This window comes from Lissotriton vulgaris, chromosome 1_1 (genome assembly GCF_964263255.1).
Source record: "Lissotriton vulgaris chromosome 1_1, aLisVul1.2, whole genome shotgun sequence".
NCBI classification, from domain to species: domain Eukaryota; kingdom Metazoa; phylum Chordata; class Amphibia; order Caudata; family Salamandridae; genus Lissotriton; species Lissotriton vulgaris.
Genome location: NC_141685.1, coordinates 1014838070 through 1014859996, shown reverse-complemented (window position 1 = coordinate 1014859996; position 21927 = coordinate 1014838070). Strand labels below are relative to the sequence as shown.

The 21927-nt window shown below is 45.3% G+C and overlaps 1 protein-coding gene across 1 annotated transcript in view; it reads left to right on the top strand.

Moving 5' to 3' along the window:
* ATP13A1 (ATPase 13A1) overlaps positions 1–21927 on the top strand; it is a 446812-nt gene that overhangs the window by 76011 nt on the left and 348874 nt on the right. Inside the window, exon 4 of the mRNA XM_086961461.1 lies at positions 2906–2978. Coding sequence (XP_086817587.1) covers positions 2906–2978 — 73 coding nt within the window. The remainder of the gene's footprint in view (positions 1–2905; positions 2979–21927) is intronic.

The window sequence follows — 21927 nt, the reverse complement described above, 5'->3', positions numbered from 1 at the left end:
TTGGTTTGAGATCTAGTCTCCTGATTTCACAGTTAACAATTTGGTCATTAGACCTTGTCTCACCTCCACATCCATCATCTTTCTAGGATTTACCTCAAGAACTGTGGAACGTGAACAGCATAATATATTATTTAATAATACAAAAACTTCCATTTGGCATCACTCGAAACAGGACTGACACTCTGCAATAGTCTTCAGCTGTGGGTTTTAATTGAGACATAATTCAGTAGCCCTCGTATTGCATTCTGGCCAATGTGATCCATCTTTTGCAACGCTTCAGTTCTTATAGTGAAGCAAAGCTTGGTAACTATTAATTTCTTTCAATATATCATTGTCTTAGCTTGCTAACTATTAATTGTAAACTTAATTCTTGTACAAAAACAGTGCACAGAAAGTTTGAGCAAGTTCCCCGCAAAAACGGTCATCTCACTGCGCCCTTTCCGTGCCCCTTTGCTCCAATAATGTCTATTTGATCTGCCCCAAAGATCACAAAAAGAAACCTGAAGGAAAGTTATTCATTGTGCAGTTACTCGTGCTAGCAGACTACATAGACATCAATTTACGGTCTGAACCAAGCCATTCTTCCTCAGGAAAAATCTGAGGTTATTCAGACAGTACTTTTCGTTAGATGCCACAGGATTTCGTAGGCCCCTACTCTTACATACCAGGGCCATTTCCCCTCTACCAACCTTAGGCCGCCTGCCATTCATTCTCTTCCCTCCTCACCTTCCTCACCTTCGTTGGGATAAGTTGTATCATCCACGGCATATCCTGTCACTTTCATTTAGAAATGATGGAGCATCTCGGATAAAAAGTCATAACCACACCACAATGCCCACCACCCAAGGCTGCCTCAAGTAGATGTGTGCTGTCTTACATAAATTACTCCATTGTCGCACTGAGATCAATATTTTTGCTGGTGTTAGAGTGGAAATAACTTGTGTGTGAAAACGGTAGCCATTGTTTTTCTCCTGTGGAGAGTATTGGAATTCCTGCATGTCCACCAGTTAAAATGTTAAGAATAACTCCTGGATCTGTTTGTCCTACATGTTTTGAGGTGAAGTTGCATACTTGGTAGCGCCTATGCTTTAGTGAGCACAAAGATGATGTCATGCCATCAGTGCGAAAGAGGCTTTTTCTGACAGAGCTTGAGTCACCACACACTGTTGTTCAGTAGTTGGGGGTGGGCCTTACCCACATATTTATATGCCTCTGTAAAGGGAAACCAAGTCTCTTCTCTCCTTTCTCTCATCAGAAATACTTCTAGAGCAGATTCCCGTTTGTCATTGGCAGTAACAGAAGTAAAATGCAGTAGTTTAAGCACTAAATCAAATCTATAAACGTCCATTTTAGCATTTAGTGTTATAAGTGTTTCATCTCTTCCAGTTTTATTTGAGCTTTGACTGGTGCCTTCTTGTTGCCTTTTGAAACAGATGGGGTTTTCTGTTCCCCCAGAACAGAAGTATGATTGTTTTCAGTTTGACAGTGCACCACACCACTGAAAACATTTTGACATTGATGAGCGTTGACAATAGAAAATGCTGACGTTTGTTAAATTCTGTTGAGCAGTGGGTTTTGTGTGTGCTTTGTATCCCTTTGTATGATACTAGGAGGAGAAATCCGTCTTCCTAGTTTAGTGAACATTTACAATAGTAAATAAAAAACACCTATTCGAGTAATTCTCTGGATTTGCAGAAGAGAACTGAAACCTGCAGGAGAGAACTTAAACCTGCTGTGAGTTGTTTCTAATCTTTCAAGTTTGAGTTTTGAGCACTTCGATGTTTATCATAAAATACAGAAAAGCAGGGCATAGGTTATTAGTACAGTGAATCTAGCTAGTGAAAATCACTTTGTTGGCTCGCAAAATTAAGAATGGGTGTATAGAATTGGTTCTTTGAAAGCTTTGCATGGATATTTCATGATTGCCTGGAAACGTAATTATATACTTTTTGTCTGATCTACCCCTTATAATCAGTCTTAAATCTTATTTTAAACATCCCACATTTTTAATAGAGAACAGACCTAAGATATAGACAGAGTACATTATTTTAATCAGAATCTCTCAATGTATGGTCACATGCAGATAGTTGGGAAATAAACTCTTACCTACTTGTCCGGGTTCCCCACTTTAACGTGTTTGCCTCCTAGGAGATTCAGCAAGGTCATTCTGTGCTTGGTATCTGATGAAAGGACAGCAACAGATTCTAAAAGTCTAGTTTCAGCATATATATAGATATATGGGATGAGTACCTATTGGTTAGATAGCTGGACTCCTACTATGTTGGATTTAGCTGTTGGATATGATGTGCCCATCCTTTGCGACATTTGTGGGTGAACTATGGCTATTATTATACTGGGAAATAGAAAAATAAGTTCTCCAATCTAGTTCTTTAAGGAGCCTTATCTTTACGCATGATCAGCTTTCTGAAGGTTAGAAAATAGTTTCAAAGGGCTGCGCCTGCTTGAAAGCCTTCTCGTAAATAATCCGGAAATTGGTTAAGATAGTTTGCAAATTTCAATCTAATCTGCATTTTTTTCACTTAGTAATAAAGTCCTTTTATCTAAAATGTGTGGGGGGTAAGCAAGTTACAAGAGCTACCCTTCTGCTATGTTTTCCCGCTAAAAGAATCCACATCTCTCCCTGTGTTGAACTGTTGCCATCAGTCTGGTTATTCAGCAGAAACTGGGTAAGTGCGAACTAAGAATGTGATGTGTGTTCTTAGTCTTCCAAGATAACCGGCTGCTGCTGTAGTTCTTTGGGGCGTGATCTTCCAGAGTAAAATATAAAGGCATGGCATCTTCAGCTGACCACGTCCTGCACATGTTTTATTCGTCTTTGAAAATTCACAGGGATATGAATACACACAGAACATTTACAGTAACGTACACCATGCTTTTTCCATAGGGCTGAAATGGTGGTTCCAGAATTCCTGAAGCTATTTAAGGAAAGGGCTACGGCGCCGTTCTTTGTCTTTCAGGTAATAATAATTAAGTATTTACTTTCCAGAACATTGTTACCATATTAATAAGTCATTGATGTTTGTGTAACCTTTAAAGAAAGTATACCCTTAACTATTTTGGGTCTTGTCAAGATTCTTTTAGCAGACATAACCGTTGACGCCAGGTGACGTCATGTGAGTAGGTACTGGTCCTTTATATTTGAACATGAGTGCGTTTATTCAAAAGCTGTTGGTGACAATTTGGAGAGTAGAAACTATTTTGCTGTGATATAAAATTGTGCGATTGATTTATAAAAGTTTTGATTATAGCGAACATGACCCTAGTTGGGTATCTCTGCGCTTACATGACGAGGATTAGGGTATCAATTAGACGGATAAGATACAGGTGTGGGTGACAAACCTATATGAAGGTACATAGCGTAAAAAGCTTGATCTCAAATATAGTCTTAAATAAGATGGCCAATCGGCCTAGAGAAGTTAATACGGTTACATTTCCATAGGCAATACATGTAATTTGAAAAAACAAAGTGCAAATCAATATAAAGACATAATCACAGTGTAACCACTTGTGACCATCACCAATACCTCTATACAGGATGAATGATATCCATTCCTATCCTGTGTAAGGTATTAACCTCACCTCACCTGGCTCAGACTCGGGTATATAGGAGGCCCCGCCCTCTCCGTCGGTGCCTCAGTCCTTTTTCTGAGGCTGGGAAAAAAGAACGGAGGCACTGATGGAGAGGGCGGGACCTCCTATACACCGGAGTCTGAGCCAGGTGAGGTGAGGTTAATGCCTTACACAGGATAGGCATGGAAACCATGCATCCTGTATAGAGGTATTGGTAATGGTCACAAGTGGCTACACTGTGATTATGTCTTTATTTTGATTTGCACTTTGTTTTTTCAAATTACATGTATTGCAGTAGCTATTATCTAGAAGGTCCTGAAGAAAGCCAGGGCTCCTTTGCCCATTTGGCTGAAACTAGTCGACCGCAGACCTGCTGCATATTTGTTACTAGCTGTTTCTGATAGATACATCTGCCGTGTGGATTCCTCACCTTGTGAATATCCCCCTTGCGTCAGCAACGTTCGGAAATTTTCTTCGTAGCACGCCGACGTGGGCGACGTCACAGGAGCACGGCATCGCGCGCGACTCCGTCTGACGTCACCCCATATCAGGCCCACGCCGGCGTGATGACGTCAGTTCCCTTTTTTCCGCGTCTCCGACGCTAACGGTTTTCGGGATCTTCAGCGATACCTAGTATCTTTCTGTTAAATAATTGTCACTGTTTCTCTCTTACGACTTGGTTCATCTCCGGAGATGTCGTCGAGGAAAACAGGCTTTAAGCCATGTAGGTCTTGTGCCCGCATGATGTCTATCACTGACCCACATAAGGATTGTTTGTGGTGTCTTGGTTCGAGTCACGACGTCAAGAACTGCGATTCCTGTTTTAAGATGAATCCAAAGGCGCTTCGAGAGCGTGAAGCTAAATTACTTTTGGCGAAAGTGAAACAGGATTCTGGACGACATTCGAGATCGACGTCACGAAGATCGAAGTCGAAGCAAAGGTCTCGGTCGAAGTCGGGATCGGCGTCGAGATCCAGAGCGGGTTCGAGGTCTGGAGAGGAGTCGAGATCTAAAGCGAAGTCAAAGTCCAGAGAAAGATCTAGGTCTAGATCTAAGTCGGCTTCCGGTCATGCTTCGAGCTCCTCGAGGAGAAAGCATAAGAGGAGGAAGCACAGTTCGAAACCTCATTCGGAGAAGGAATCCTCTGACTCGAAGAGAAGGTCTCACAAACATCGTAAAGACTTTGTCTCTCCTTCGCCTGCTTTGTCAAGAGAAGGTTCTCCGGCGCCGGAGCCGGACCCGGAGCCGGTATCCTCGGAACATGAAGAGGAAGAAGAGGTGATTCCTCAAGATCCGGCTTCAGCTGAGACTCCTGTGAACCCAGAAGGTCAGGGTGAGGATGTGTCGGGGCGGCCTCCATTGGGACATCCGGTAGGTCCGTACCCTTCCTTTCCTGGTCCTGGACAGGACCCCTCGCATTTTCTCAATGCGATGTTTGGAGTATATTCTAGGGCAATGTACCCCACTGGAGCGCCTGTTGGTCCCATGGGTCCATTATCGTACAATCTGGGTATTCCTCAGTCGTACGCCCCAGCTCCATTTATGCCTTTCATGCCGGCGCCTCTTTCACCATGGCTCGGTACGGCTCCACCGAGGTCTTCGACTCCGCATGCGGCTTCGCCGACTCCGGATCGACCTCGCAGTCGAGATCGAGGTACCACACCTGTTCATGGCTCTCGTCCTGCTGCTCCGGCTCCTCGATCGACGTCGGAACCGGCCCCGTCGGAGTCGTTACCGGATCCGTCGACTTCGATTCGTTTGGAGTGGTCGAGGCGAAGAGCTCAGCGTCTTCTCGAACAAAAAGATGATGAAAGTTCTGATGTGGAAGAAGGCGAGCTTCCTGATCATGATGATGATTTTGATGAGCTTCGGGATGCTAGTGGTCTGGAACTCTCTCCCGAGTGGGGTTTGCCTTCGACTTCTGATGCTCCATCAAGGGACGTGGCACCCTATCACGTGGTTATTAGGAAGGCTGCTGAACTTCGTAGCTTAAAGCTGCCCACAGTGGAGTACAAGCCCAACATCCTCACTGAAGTCTTGCATTGTCCTTCTTCGATTGTGGAACCTACGCTGCCATTTACTGATGCCTTGACGGATCCAATTAAGGAGATTTGGAAGAGGCCGTTGTCTGCTCCTGCAGTTTCAAGGGTTATTGCAAGGCGCTATAGGGTGGCTCCTGATGACCCTGCATTTCTTTCTACGCATCCATCTCCGGAAAGTCTTGTGGTTCAGGCGGCTTGCTCTAATAGGGCTGCAGGCTCTTTCCCTCAAGTGCCAGCTGACAAAGAGTCTAAGAAATTAGATCAGTCTGCGAAGAAGACTTTCTGTTCTGGAAGCATGGCTCTTAAGTCATCAAATGCTACTTGCCTTTTAGGTAGATATGTGCATGCGCTAATGGACTCAGTGAAGCAATTGTCATCAAAACTTCCTGAGGAGGATAAGAAGAACTTTAATGAAGTGGTCTCTGACACTCAGGCTGCGGCCCGCATGGTCATTCAAAGCGGCATGGACACTGTGGATTCTGTTGATAGAATTATGGGCTCATCCATTGCGACCAGGAGAGCCGCATGGTTAAAGTCTTCTGATTTCTCAGCGGATGTGCAGTCTACATTGCTGGACTTACCCTTTGAAGGAACTGGCCTTTTTGGTAAGAAGGCTGATGTGGCCTTGGAGAGGTTTAAGGACAGCCGTGCCACTGCAATATCTTTGGGTCTGCAGATGAGAGGGTCGACGACTAGAAAATTCAAGGGATTTGGTAAATCTTCTTTTCGTCCCTTCAAGCAGGGCCAACAGCAGCAGCAGCAGAACCCTCTATATAGGTCCTATAGAGGTAGACAGAGGGGTCGTGGACGTCAAGTCTCCTCTTCCTCCACTTCCTCCAATAATGCCCAACCCCCACCCGCATCAGCAAAGCAGCCCTAGATCCTCCATTCTGGATCATGTAGGGCCAGTAGGGGGTCGGCTTACTCACTTTCTACGAGATTGGGAATCGGTTACATCAGATCTTTGGGTTCTCAATCTCGTAGAGAATGGGTATGCACTTCCTTTTCAGGAGTTCCCTCCCAATTACCCTCCTTGCCAAGGTTATTGTTCGGAGGACCACCTGCTTCTCCTGCAGGAGGAAGTCCTGGCACTGTTTCGAAAGGGTGCAATAGAGGTGGTTCCAGAGCAGGAGAGGGGTCAAGGGTGCTACTCCCGGTATTTCTTGATTCCCAAGCAGGATGGCAGGCTTCGGCCTATCCTGGATCTCAGGATTTTGAACCTCTATCTCAAACAGGAGAAGTTCAAAATGCTCACCCTTGCTCAGGTTCTTCTGGCGCTGATGGAAGAAGACTGGATGGTGTCGATCGACTTGCAGGATGCGTATTTTCACATCCCAATCCTGAAGTCGCACAGGAGGTATCTCCGTTTTACGGTGGGATCGCAGCACTACCAGTTTGCGGTCCTCCCGTTTGCACTTACTACTGCGCCTCGAGTTTTCACCAAGGTGATGGCAGTGGTGGCTGCGCATCTCAGAAGGTCGGGGATACCTGTATTCCCTTATCTAGACGACTGGCTGATCAAAGCAGAGTCGCCGGAGATGGTGCTCCATCATCTGCAGGAGACAACTCAGTTGTTACACAGGTTGGGTTTTTCGATAAACGTACCCAAATCTCACGTGGTGCCCTCCCAGCGCAACCTGTTCATAGGTGCGGTACTGGACACTTCTGTATGTCGTGCATTCCCTCCACCTCAAAGGATTCACGACATTCAGGAAATGATTCCTTTATTCTTCAATGGAGCGGTTGTTCCAGTCCTGAAGGTCCTTCGCCTGCTCGGTCTGATGGCTTCTTGCATTCTGTTGGTCAGTCATGCACGCTGGCACATGAGGGCGCTCCAGTGGTGCCTCCGCAGGCAGTGGTATCAGCACAACGGAGATCTCAGGGAGTCAGTGAAGATCTCCAGGGAAGCTGCAGCGGATCTGTCTTGGTGGGGCGTGGAAGGCAATCTGTCGCAAGGAAAGCCTTTTCAACTGCCTCCATCAGTGGCCACAGTGATAACGGATGCATCCACTCTCGGGTGGGGTGCTCATCTGGGAGACCTGGAGGTCAAAGGTCTTTGGTCTCCGGAAGAAAGGTTGTTTCACATCAACCTTCTGGAATTGAGGGCGATACGTTTGGCGCTCAAGGCCTTCCTCCCTTCCCTTCGCGGTCGTTCGGTTCAGGTCCTAACGGACAACACGACTGCGATGTGGTACATCAACAAGCAGGGAGGAGTAGGGTCGCAGTGTCTCTGCAGAGAGGCTCTGCGTCTCTGGTCCTGGGTTCAGGTCCATCAGATTTGTCTGGTGGCAAATCATCTGGCCGGAGTACTGAACGTGCGTGCAGACAGTCTCAGTCGACAGTTCTCTGCCGACCACGAGTGGAGGCTTCACCCGGAGGTTGTTCACGACATCTTTCAGATGTGGGGGACTCCTCGGGTGGATCTATTTGCCACTCGCGAGAATGCTCACTGCCTTTCATTCTGCAGTCTCCAGTATCCGATGCAAGGAGCATTGGGGGACGCGTTTCAGTTGGGTTGGGGAGATCAACTCCTTTACGCGTTTCCTCCCATACCTTTGATTCCTCGGGTTCTGAGGAAGATTCGTCAAGACCGGGCCCAAGTCATATTGGTTGCTCCGGATTGGCCAAGAAGGGTGTGGTATTCGGACCTACTCCGCCTCTCCTCTCACCCGCCGCTCCGTCTCCCTCACAGGGCAGACCTCCTCTCTCAGATGGAGGGGCAGGTTCTACACCCCCACCTCCAGACATTACACCTTCATGCCTGGAGATTGAACGGGGCAACTTGAGTTCTTTTTCTCTCCCTCACGAGGTGGTGGATGTCATTCTCTCTGCCAGGCGTGACACCACTAAGTCCATTTACTCCTATAGGTGGTCAAAATTTGTTTCTTGGTGCAGGGAGAGGGATATTGACCCTTTGAAGGCTCATTTGTCCAATATTTTACAATTTGCCCTTTATCTGGCACAGCAAGGTTTGGCTGTGGCCACGGTCAAGGGTTATCTTTCGGCCTTATCAGCGTTTCTTTGTTTGCCGGATCGGCCTTCTCTCTTTAAATCTCCGGTGGTTTTGAGATTCTTGAGGGGTCTCATGAATATGTTTCCTCCTACTCCTTTTTTTGTTCCTCATTGGGATTTGAATCTTGTGCTGACCTTTTTAATGGGTTCTCCCTTCGAACCCTTGCACAAGTGTCCATTGAGGCTTCTCTCTTTTAAAACTATCTTCCTCGTTGCAATCACCTCGGCAAGGAGGGTAAGTGAGCTTCAAGCTCTAAGTTCCAAACCCCCATTCCTGACCATTCTTGCTGAAAGGATGGTTCTTAGGACCAGGGCTGCTTTTCTGCCTAAGGTGGTGACTCCTTTCCATCTTGGGCAGCCCATTACCCTTCCTACCTTCTATCCTCCCCCCTCACCCGTCTAAGGAGGAAGAGAGGCTGCATCGCCTGGACCCTAAGAGGGCGGTGTCTTTCTATCTGGACAGGACTAAGGACTTCCGGATGGACGACCAGCTGTTTGTTGGCTTTGCTGGCTGCAAGAAGGGCAGAGCGGTGCACAAGCGCACTCTTTCCAGGTGGATAATCCTGTGCATCAAGATCTGCTACTCCCTTGCGGGTAAGGACCCTCCTGAGGGTATTAGAGCTCATTCAACTAGAGCAAAGTCTGCAACATCTGCTTTGTCTAGGGGTGTACCTGTTGAGGATATTTGCAGGGCCGCGACTTGGGCCTCCCTCCACACTTTCGCGAAGCCTTACTGCTTGGATACCGAGGTGAGGAGGGATGGCCACTTCGCGCGCTCTGTCCTCCAAGACTTCCTGGTGTAGCAGAGTGGACACCCTCCTCCGGGAGTGGGGACTGCTGTGGGAATCTATTCACAAGGTGAGGAATCCACACGGCAGATGTATCTATCAGAAGAACAAGTTACTTACCTTCGGTAACGCTTTTTCTGGTAGATACTATATCTGCCTGTGGATTCCTCACTGACCCACCCGCCTCCCCGTTGTCCACTCTGCTATACCTGGTCTTTCTGTATATATGGTTTATACTATTGTATTGATTTAGTTCTATATGTACTGTGTACATTGTATATTTGCATGTTTGCTATCGTTGGTCCGTCCGTGTGCCTCGAAGGCACGGAAAAAAGGGCGGAACTGACGTCATCACGCCGGCGTGGGCCTGATATGGGGTCGGTGACGTCAGACGGAGTCGCGCGCGATGCCGTGCTCCTGTGACGTCGCCCACGTCGGCGTGCTACGAAGAAAATATCCGAACGTTGCTGACGCAAGGGGGATATTCACAAGGTGAGGAATCCACAGGCAGATATAGTATCTACCAGAAAAAGCGTTACCGAAGGTAAGTAACTTGTTCATCTGCATCCTTTTTAATAGGCATGTCTTTTTAATTCCTCACAAAAATTCTTTGCCCTGCACTTTTGACTTGGTCTGTGTACTTTGGACGACAGGCTGTTAGTCATTTATCATTGGTCCTCGTGGTGTTCTAGCTGTTTGGTTCACTCTCCCAGATCAGTTTTATCCCCTGCGTTAAATGGGGTGATGTGACAGGGAAGCTGGAATTCCAAATGATGACACTGGCCACGAAGGGCAGTTGATGGAAAACCTTTTCTTATCTTCCCTCTTCAGGGTTTGTTTAATCTCTCAGTTTGTCCAGTTTTAAATTTTTATTGACTTGAAGAAACCACAGCGATTTTTTTTTTTTTCTTTCTTTTTCAGTATTTTGTGCTTTTACAGACCACCAGATTGTATTGTTATTTAGTATAGGATTTGGGGATTCAATCTGGTGTAGGTCTATAAATATGTTCCCTACGACCCTTACTTTCTTGTGGAGTGGTATTTGTAGTGTTGAGAAGGTGTCCCAAGAGCCATTGTATTTCGAGGGGTGTCTGGATGGGTCGCTCACTTCAGTGAACTGGGAGGTATAAAAGAAACTGGATGAGGCAGCCAATAGTAAATCATTTGCTAGTAGTAGTTCATCCTCTATCTTTGCAGTTTTTTCCATTAAGAAGGAGGCCAATTCTTCACAGTTAGGGAGGGTGCTGAATTTGGGGTCTAAGGGGTTTGATGCTTTACGTAATTGCTGCTTGACTATTTCGAATAGTTTTTTGTGCCTATTTCTGGCTTTATCAAGATGTACTCTGAAGAAATTAGCTTTCACTTTTCTTATTCTTCTGTTGTATGTGTTCCTGGTTGATCTTTAGCGTTTTAGAAGTTTCAAGAATAGGGACGATCTCCAGGCGATGTTAGTTGTAAAATTTGTCAGAGTACTATATCTCCTGCACAAATCCATATGATGTGGATATCTCACCTGTTTGTTGTTCAAGAAACTGAGAAGGGTAATAGCATAAAGGAAATTGGGCAATGAGAATGAATGTGTCCCCAAGATAGAGAGTGATCATTTGATCTCTATTAAGGCTCCAGGTCTAATAAAGTCCAAAATGGCCAGATGAAAATTTGTTTGAGTAAGATAAAAGATTATTGAATTGCTCCTCGGAGCAAACTTTTACTCGCTGTCAGGCAATTGATTTATTTATTTTGTCTCCATGGCCTATTGTATATCAATAAGTGAGACTCCAGGAAGATATCTCTTCTAATCTCTCCTTAATAGCTGTTGAAAGTCATTGAGAACATTAATGGTCCAGACAGCATGCTAAGTACACTTCCTCGTCCCAAAACCCCTAAATAACTTTCAAAATCCAGAAGTAGTTTAGATCAGCAGAAATCAGGCTGGGATTCTTTTTAGGACTTGCCTGAGACAATGCATGTGTTGTTTTTTGCAAGACCTTCCGTTTACTTACAGGCTGCTTAGATCCCTCTTATTGCTTACCATTAGTTGACTTAATTTCACTCAGCTCCTTGCTTCTCTTTGGTCACTGCTGGCTGGCTTCACTTCCTCTTTGTGTTTGTCACTCCCTTGGAGCATGGCCCAAGAACTGCTTCCTTGCAGCGCTCAGTGTCCTTTCCACTGCTCGCACTTCTTACAGAGGTGCATTTTAGGTTGAGCTTGTGACAGCACATGTACTCCCACTTGTGAGACACTATTGTTTACGATAAAGGGCTTGGAGCCCACCCATTTCGTTACATTTGTTGGCTTCAGTCTTGCTCTTCTTTTCACACCGTTTCATCGCGTGCTTTAACCACGCGTTGATTACATCGCAAACACCAACACATCGTCATCTTTTACCTCGCACGTCCTAGCAACGCCAATGCGTTGATTCCTATTGGTAAGGACCTAACATCGCAGACTATTATATCGCACATCATGACAACGCATTCTTTCTGTCCTACCACAGTTTTAGCATGTTTGTTGGCCCACTGCATGATCCCGCCTCTAACCCTTGGCCCCAACTGCCCCCCCCCTCTCCCGCTGTCCCCACGACGCTAATTCTTCCCTTAGGTTTGGCTAAATTATACAGCAAGAAAAGCCAACCCATGTGGCGTAATGCAGCACAATTTATGATGGAATGACTTAATTATGTTGCGACTTTTACGCTTTTAAAGAATGTCTGGGCATCGGTTGCACCTTATTAACAGCAGTTAAACACCCAACACAAATATTGAAATAAGCAACAGAAAGATGACCGGCAAACCGAAGTTCTCTTTCAATGTTCAGCTGCACCGTGCAAAATTACCTCCGGCATCAGAGAGGAAACTGCAATATCAGGCACAGGCTAACCATTAACTCTCTTTATGGTGTTCACCAGTTCAAGTGCTTCATATAACACGAGCTTCTGTACAACATACAGCAACATTTGCAAATATCGCACCCTGGTTTACAGCGAGTTCTGGACAGATGCCTTTGTCGGACAAGCAAGTGGCCGTTTTTGTGAAGTCACGCCAGGAGCCACTTTTGACTTTTCAGCGAGCTACCCTTTCAGAGACACTTCACAATGAGCACTAAAATGTAAGAAGAGTTCAAAAAACAAACACCAGACAAGCAATACGCTTTGTATGATCAGTGTGAAGCCTACAAAAGCATTCTGCTGTCATGATGCAGTCTGTTTCAGAGGTGTTATTACTGTATGGACTGCTGTAGCTTTGTGTTGTCAGTATGTGTCCTCCGTCCGCATCGTGTTGTGCATGTGCAACGTACATTAGCTGCATGTTTTCTAATGGCAGCACGCATCACACAAGCAGGCGCCCAGCTTATTTTCTGCATCCACCCACACTTTTAGCCATCCATCCATCCACCCACATGCATTCATCAACAATTTTCACCATCTCCACCCATCCATCCATCCACCCATCATGAATCCATCCATCCATCCACCCATCATGCATCCATCCACAATTTTGGCCATCCATGCATCTATCCACCCACCCATCCATCCATCCATCTTGCATCCATCAACATTTTTCGCCATCAACCCATCCATCCATCCACCCATTATGCATCCATCCACAATGTTCGCCACCCATCCATCCATCCATCCATCCATCCGTCCACACTTTTAGCCATCCATCCATCATTAATCCACCCACACTTTTAGCCATCCATTTATCCATCCATCCACCCATCATGCATCCATAAGCCGCTATTGCACATTATACTACCAAAATGAGCAACCTGCCCATTTTACATGTCACGCACGGCCTTCCTTGATTCTTGACCATATGGCAATGCACCATGTACAATTGTTGTGCTGAATTTGTTATAGAAATAGGGCGCAAATTCTTCTCTCTCTCCCCCTCAAGTGGCATAACACAAAGTGAAGCGGGCTCCCTGGCTGCGTCATATTGCTTTTTATTAAAAACAAATGTTTTTACTTTGAACCATGCTGCATAGCAACCGTAATAGCGCTACAATGCGGCGTTGGCAATGTTTGTCTAAGTGCTGGGGTTCGCGTTACACCTTTTACTCGTTTGTACTGTATTTGATTTTTCCCCTCTGCACCTTCCGCGCACACTGGCATTTCCCTCCCTCCTCATCTCTCTATAGTAGTTAATAGCTTGCCTATTTTTCGCGGTCTCTCCCTCCATGTCTTCAGCAGCCGTGATCCCCACACCTTCATGTCTTTTCCTCCTCCGCTTCCTGTGTATGCAGCTCGATCCAGTGTACCCCCTTCCGTAGCCCACCCAAAATGAGACAGCCTGTACCAACAAGCATTTGCAATGCAATAGGTCTCGCATTCACATGATTTTGAGCTATTGGCATTGTAAATGACAATGCCTTCTATTTATATTTTGGGGTTTTAAAACATAAATACAAGGCATTGTTATTTACAATACAATACTGAATGACACGATGTAACCAGTTGTGGATGCAAAAATGACAGAAAGGGAAACTAGGAACATGCACCCAAAGACCCCAATTTTCAAGGATCAACTAACACAAAACGACCCAAACCACTCACAAAAAAAGGGTCAAACGAACACAGAGAGCCTTATGTTCAATGAAAGTCAGATCTTTCCAGCTCACATGACCACACCGGGCTTACCCACCCACAACTTGAATGAACTGCCTAGATCACACACCACACCAACACAGAACCAATGACATGTACGCCTCATATGACCACACTAGTTTTCAACTAGGTTATTCAGTATTGCTGCACATCACTGCCGAGGTAAAGAAACGAACTGCTCACATTTTCACGCCAGATGAGTGCATGTCAGGTGACCAGACCAAAGCTGAACCATCCGTCTAAAGGTCGCACTACAGTGCTGAACGATATGTACAGAACATACATAAGCATAACAACTGTTAGCTACAGGAAAGTCTATTCTCATAACCATACCAACGCTGAGCCAAACATGTACAGTTCATAATAAAATACTCACCCACACAGCAGAATTCACACACCAAGCCAAGACTTAGGCACAGACATATACTGCTCGCAGAAGTACATCAACCAGGAACCACGTAGATGCGCAGCTTACACGACAATGCAACTTCTCAACTAGAGCTCATAACACCGCATTTTTTTTTGATAAGCCACAAACATGTACAGCTCAAATCATCAGATCATTTCTGAGTTAGAAAAGTACAATTCACAGAAACATACAAATGTTCAGTCACACCTATAGATCATAGGACTACACCAACCAGGAGCCACAGATTTCTATAGCTCATCCTCTAGCCTTCCAAAGCTGAAATACTAACACCGAACAACCCACATACAGCACTCACACAGAAACACCAAGATAAAAAACAATGCAACAAACTAGGCAACATACCGAGCATGCTGTACTTGCTTTGAATGATACGTCTGCAAGAGAGGAAGAATTGCTTAATAGTGAGAATGTGCCTTATTACTCACAGACAATGAAGTCAGATAGATGTAGCAATAGCACACGATTGCGATCAACTGAACAGAAAAAAAACTACACATGTAGATTGTCCTCACTCACATTCAGTTATACACACATGCAATTCTCGACACCAGATGCACTGAGCAGTCACTCAACCATGGGTATATTACCATCACCAGCAGGTCTGTCGCACAATCAGCTATGCAAATGCCATGGACTTTTTTACACAAACACAAACAGCTCTGTCACACTGATACGTTACAAAAAAAATTGAACGTTCTTATTAGCCACCCACCAACATACAGATAAATATTCCTGTTCCATGACTAGCTGTACACAATAGCCTCTACTAAACAAAGAGTTCTGATACACTCAATTACAAACACCTCCATGTTTAAAAGACAAGCCATTAATAGAATCATCGTTCTACACACCGAGGTTCGCCAACACAGTGAGCGCTTGCTCTCACATTGCTCTGATATTTGTAAACATAGTTGAGTAAAACATTCAAGCATACAATACTTACACACACGGGTATCGTCTGTTACAGACACAGCCATAAATAAAATGCCCCTTTTGCATTCCACCACACACTAACGGTATGTTTCACATTATGGCAGATACATAACATTCTATTAAAAAAAACACGAGGGAACTGACCTGCTCCCGCTTGCGGCTCGGTTCTTGTGCTCAGGATGGTTAAAGCCTCCAGCCACACTGTTTCGCCCCTTCCACCTCTGTGAACACTATCACACACTGCCAGGCAGGACCCGGGCGTGCTCCACATCAGAAGCAGGAGTTGTTCTATTCGTCTCTATGACCGCTGGGGGCGGAGCACAACCAGGAATTACCACGTGCAACCTACCCCTCCTGTGGAGGGACTCAGGTCGGTGAGTGGTCGATCCGTTGCCTGGTCACTTAACGCTCGGCACTGGACCCTAGAACCTTAAAACCACGAGATGGTTTGGAGAAAGTGTAACTCACGCACACAAACGTTATAATCGCTACTATAAATCTGTGTTCCAGGCGTGCGCTAATATTGCAGCAAACTGGAGGAGGCCATCTTGAAGAAGTCCTTTTGGACAACTTGGGACGAGGTTACGGACGCGGCCATACTGAAGTGGCACAGCACTGAATGAACAATACTTCAGCAACATATTAGCAAGATAATGGTCCTCCTTGTCCCGTTTGCGAGCACGGTTAGGGTGACCAAAGTCATGGACAGAAGTATGACTACATGTTGGCGTCAACGAAGGAGACCGATGAAAAACCACGAAGACAGTTCTAACAAGTCGGCCTGGAGCGCAGAACAGCCTTGAAAGAGACGCGGGAGGTCAGGAGCGTGACGCCGTGAGCGTGCACGTTGGCGTTCCCTGCGGCTCGTGCCAGTGGCGGCGCCTGCAGTCTTTGCCCGTTTCTGGGAAGCGCTTCTTAGAAGCGCGTTCACAGACCGTAGTCTGCTCGTGCACTGGGCTGTACCACTTGGGGAGGCAACACAACGACAATAAGGCTCGCTGGCGACAGCGCTTTGCGCTGCAACGCCAGGCGAGCCCTAACCAGAAGACGCAGGCAATAGTTTCCGCGTCCCTCTCCGCCCCCTTGGAAGTCGTTCTGCAGAAGAAAAAAAAACACACAAAAGCGTGTTTCTGAAGAACAAAGGAAGGGTGGAGGCTGCAGGTTACACAGCGAAATAAGGAGACCCGAGATGAATCTGCACCTCTAGACATGCGTGTGATCTTAGGCAATTCAATGTACCTCCATGCACCAGGTTCTAAAGTATCTGAAAATATTAGGAGCGATTTGAAACGGGCTACACACTTTGTAAGACACTATAAACCCGAAGCGAAACATCGTATCGGATAAAAGCTTGCAGTGTCTGAGGGTGCCGTCTGTCCTGAAGGCGCTCACACCGTGGTACACGGAGATTCAAGGCGCTGTAACAAAGTCCGGAACACAGAATTGCTTGAAAAATTTAGAATCTGGATTTGTGGCAGGTGAGATGAGGCAGACAAAGGGTACTTGAATGAAGATTCTGAAAGTTTCAGTTTGTCACACGGAGTGCTGTTGTGCCTCAAAACAGCTCAGATATGTGAGACACATCAGTTTAGATGTTATGCCTATTCATTTTTTGGCCCCTCTCTAGAGATTGCCGATAATTATGTCGTTTTGTTGGAAACGAACTGGTCAAAATAGCTGTATTCCTTTTAATAAAATATACAATGTTTTGTTCAAATAAATTACTTTGCAACCAAGGAAGATGTACGCATTCACCTTAACATATGTATCAGTGTGTTCCAGTCTTTGCGAGCTGCCACGTCCAGAAAGTATTTTGACGCATCTACCAGCAGCCCCATTTAGCTCCATGTAAAATAAACAATGTAAATCACTTACTTTACTCTTGTATTTAGCAGCTAAAAACCGCAAAGTGTACATCGGTCTCTATAAATCCCCAAAACAATCCTTTGCAGCCCTCAAGTAGGTCTAAGCAAACTGCCTAGCATATAAACTGTCGATGTAGTACCAAATTACATGGGCTGTAATCCTGGCTATGTGATCCTGGGCAAATAGCAATATCAGTGTGGGCTTTAACTCCCACGTCCGCAAAACAAGGGAGATGGTTGCAGCACCAGTATTTAGCGCTTTCTATACCTCGGGTGCATTGCCCAGGTTATGTTACCTTTCTGGACTGAGCCGGTGCCCGGTAGCTGGAGGCAGGCGAGCAGCAGCAGGGCCCACGCGTCCCGGTCCATGCTGCCAGCACAGGGGTGAGTCAGGCACAGGTAGCGGCAAGCCTTTTCCCGTCAATGGATGGCCGGACCTCGAGTATCACTGCAGTATAGGCTTCCTGGAGACAAAATTACACCTGAAAACCTTTTTTGGTAGATGCGTTCAGTATTTAATATTGGTTTGCTTGTCGAAACCATTGGTATGGGGTCGGGTTCTGAAGCAAAGACAGACCTGGCACATAACCCACCTGCAGGATAAAGCAAATATTTAATTATTTAACACAGTTACTGATGCATGTTTGCAGAAATCAGTTTCTAAAACGGGCAAGTATTTTGGTATTTTAGCGACAATCCTCTTTTGTGCAGAGTACGTTGAAACCGCCCAAATGCTTCACGTTTATGAAGATTATTAAGTGTGTGAAAAAGGTTGCACTAACTTTAGATTTGCTTTATTCTGAACCATCGTCAGGTCACAGCAAAGGTAAAGGTAGAAGACATCCTTGCATGTTGGTAAATCAGACTGACTGATGGTCGACTGATGTCTTGGCAATGTCAGGGGAAGTGTCATTCACAGGTTTGCCATGTGACATATTCACCAGCCCTACAGGCCTTGCAGTTGCACACCTGGGCCTTTGCTTTCCATATTTTCTCATAAGCCTCTGAGTTTCTGTGGATGCTTTGCCCACTCATATATTTTGCTTGTGGCTTGGATCTGCTGCGAGCACCTTGCTAGAATGTTCAGGAATTCTTTGTGGTGAACAAACCGATGTGGAGTCTCTGGTTCATTTTTGGGAGACTGTAGTTATTTGGTTGGTTCGAAAGGCTGTAGTGAGACGTAGCGTCACAAAATGTGTCACTTCCAAAATGTGTGATCAGAAATTGATGACAATAATACATTGTTTTCTTTGAGTTGAACATAAAGAAAATGCTACTTTAGTGTTGTTGAAGACTTGTAAAACATTGTAATTTCTGCAAACCTTGTATAATGGAAGAAATGTACTGATCTGCCCAGGATTTGACAACGGCAGGCTCCGACTCACGCTCCTCAAGTTCGTTGAAGCCCATTACATTTGAATAAACTGAGAGTAGATGCCGTGGTGCATCTGAACTTTATAAAAGAGCAGAACTATTTATTGAGAGCTGATCTCAAAGCATAAAACTGGGAACATTGGCGTCTCATTCTGACACCTTGCCATGTGGCATGCCACAGAGCTCCCCGGCTCATCGGTCATTAATATTCATTCATAGAACTACCTCATTTAGTTGACTCCATTCGGAGCTTAGCAATCAAATGAATCTACGAATTTCCGCCAAGTATGAATCCTTTTCTCCTTACTACTGTGCTAGGGCATAATACAAATATGGAGACAAGACTGAACTGTGGGTTAATAAACTAGAACTCTTTCTTAGGTGCCTGAAATGAGGGCTATGCCTAGAAAACGTGAAGCTCATGTTTTGGTGGAGTTCTGACCCTCTTAGAAAAATTAAGAACCTCGTGCCCAGAGTGCTGCTTGTCATTGCTGGGAAGAAATAGTATTGGTGTTGCCAGTTGGGTAGGAGTGTACATCTTCTCTCCTGTAAGAACAGAGCACTAATGGCTGTACAGACCGGCTGCCACTTCTGTGGTAGTCCGTGTTCTGGCATTTCTAGAGGTTCTTTCTATGTTAAGGGCCACTCTTTGTATGTTAAGTGCCACAAAACGCAGAATTTGTTTGCTGAATAGACCTATCCAAACCTCACAATCCCAATCTCTATGCTGATTTCTTGAAACTAACAGAAATATTGTTGGCGTTCACTTAATGGTGTGGCAAAATCTTGCTTGCTATAGGCCGTTCCCTGCCCATCCACCACCTGATGAAGAAATTCAGTTTCTTCTGACTTAATTTTGATTATGAAGTGTGTTCGAGTTTAGCATCTTTCCATATGGCTAATTGCGAACGTGTTCGACTTAGCATCTTAATGTAGGTCTGGCTTGACCGAGCATTACCTATTGTTAGCAATTCTTTCCAATATTCATAGAGTGTGCCTTGACTCTGGCTAGATAAGTATTTACTTTTCTCACCACGTTCTATATTCTGTTTGAATCATTCCATCTCCTATGGCATGTTTGCATTTGAATGCCTGAGGGAAATCTCATAGATGCACTGTATATTGAAAGCAATAATTTTGTTTTCTCCACCACTACAACAGGCTCTTTCTAATGTTTTAGGCAGGATTAAAAATACAATCCAGACCACTAGTTTTACCAATACTTGTACATATTATTGTTTCTACAAGTGCATCTTAATATTCTAGTGTAGGGTGGTGACTTGCTGTCAGGTCGAGTGCTCAGAACCCTAAGCCGCTGTGGAATATTTGGGTTGTGATCTAGTGCCAGCTTTAGGAAACAGGACCTCAGTTGAGTCTAGAAGATGACCTCAGAAACACATGGACCCCATTCTTCAAAGTGGGCCTTCTTAGGTTGAGCCTACTAGACAGCGCAAGCAAGCAAAATATTTACAGGGGCTTGGAGACCAACATTGCTTAACATTTGTACACTTTCTCAGTAATCTCATTTGCTTGTTTCTTATTTGATGGTTTTCTTTATCCATCTTGTATTTCTTTATCCATCTTTTATTTCTTTATCCATCTTGTATTCGTCCCTCCTCTGGAGCATATCCTCTTTACCATTCTCCTGACTGGCTGACTAGTGTCCTTTTACTACTGGCTTTCAGGGAACTACTTTATTTTTGATTTAAGTACTCCATCAGTGCATGTGATTTCTAGCTCTCTCCCTTTTGTTTTTCTCTCCCACCCCCTCTTGAAATTCCCACCCTGTGCGAGCTCTTTCTCTCACGCTCTCTCCCTCACACTCTGTCACCATCTTACTCTTGTGCTTCTTCCACTGCCCCCATGTTTTCCTCCCATCACACCCCATGTGCTCTCTCCAGAGTGCCCCCTGCCGGCTCCCTGTTGCTTTGTAATTTTTTTTAATATTTGTTTGGAGGGGCTTGCAGCAAATTGCAGCAGACTCTATGCCTTTTACCAATGTTCACCATTCTAAGAACTGCATTCATAGCCCATAGGTCCCAAAGGCAAGACCTATTGGCTTTGCCAGTACTTAGTTTTTTTTCTATTCTAGTTGAAACACTCCATAAGAGTGCATGTGTTTGAAGGCTGCCTCTCTAGTCCTGCTCCTTGCCCCCTTCCACCCTCCCGTCCCGCTCCGTGTTGTACAAAAAGGCTTGTGCGAAAGTCACAGCGGTGACTCTAAACAGGCTCATCCCAATTTACATAAAACAAGCACATGATCTGAGGGTTGTAGCAACCAATCTTGCACATAAAGTAATTTTGGCATTGTTCGGGTCAGACAGAAGAGGAACATTTATGGTGATTGTGTACCCCGAGGCATATGTGACAGCCCTAAAGCAACCGACTGGGTCACCACCTTCAAACAAATAAGTACGATTTCAGAACCCCCAAGGCATTTATTTACCCCTGCCTGCAGCTGCCAAGTGGTGGCATAATGTCTGGGAACTCTTGAGACAGAACTGCCTTTTTAGATCAAAGCCTACCAGACCGCACAGCTGTCTAGTTTGCCAAAGAGTTCTTGGGGACATTCGGGAAGCTTCCCTGAGAATGCATTCCTCCCATTGCTTATAGTTGGCATTGTGGTTTGTAACTCACATTTGCTTGCTTTCTATTTTCTGGCTTTACTTGTTTTCGGCTTTCCAGCTTGAGTTTGTCCCCCCTGTGGACCAGACCCTGTGTACTGTATGCTTTCACCAGTGCTCCCTTTTAGTAAACAGGCCTTTAAAACGTGTTCTTATCTTGTCATATTTCCTGTGCATTCAGAGACAAAGGCCAAGTATCCGGCTTTGTCATCTGAGGGAGCTTGGAATGTACTTTTCTTTCTCTGACTTCAAAGTGAGAGGAGTTGTGACAATCTTGATGTTAAAGGAATGGCTGGTTCGAGGCATATGGGCTGCAGATGGTACATTTATGAATAGATCGCCATCTGGTGTTGGGCTCGGATGATTGCACTTGTTTTTCTCTTGGAGAAGTCTTTTGTTGTCACGAGACTGGTGACTCCTCCTTTGGGTGCTAGTGCGCATGGGCATCGGCTCCATCCTTAAATAGTTTTTTTCCGCCATCGGGTTCGGATGAGGATCGAAGCGCTCCGGATCGACTTAGAGAAAAAGTGATATTTTGGCGCGTATTCCCTTTCCAATTCGGCGGTATTGTTATCGAACGCGAGTCCATTTCCATTCCGACGCGTTTCGACGTCAACAATAAACATTTTCGACTTCTACGTCGACGAGACCGGGAGGC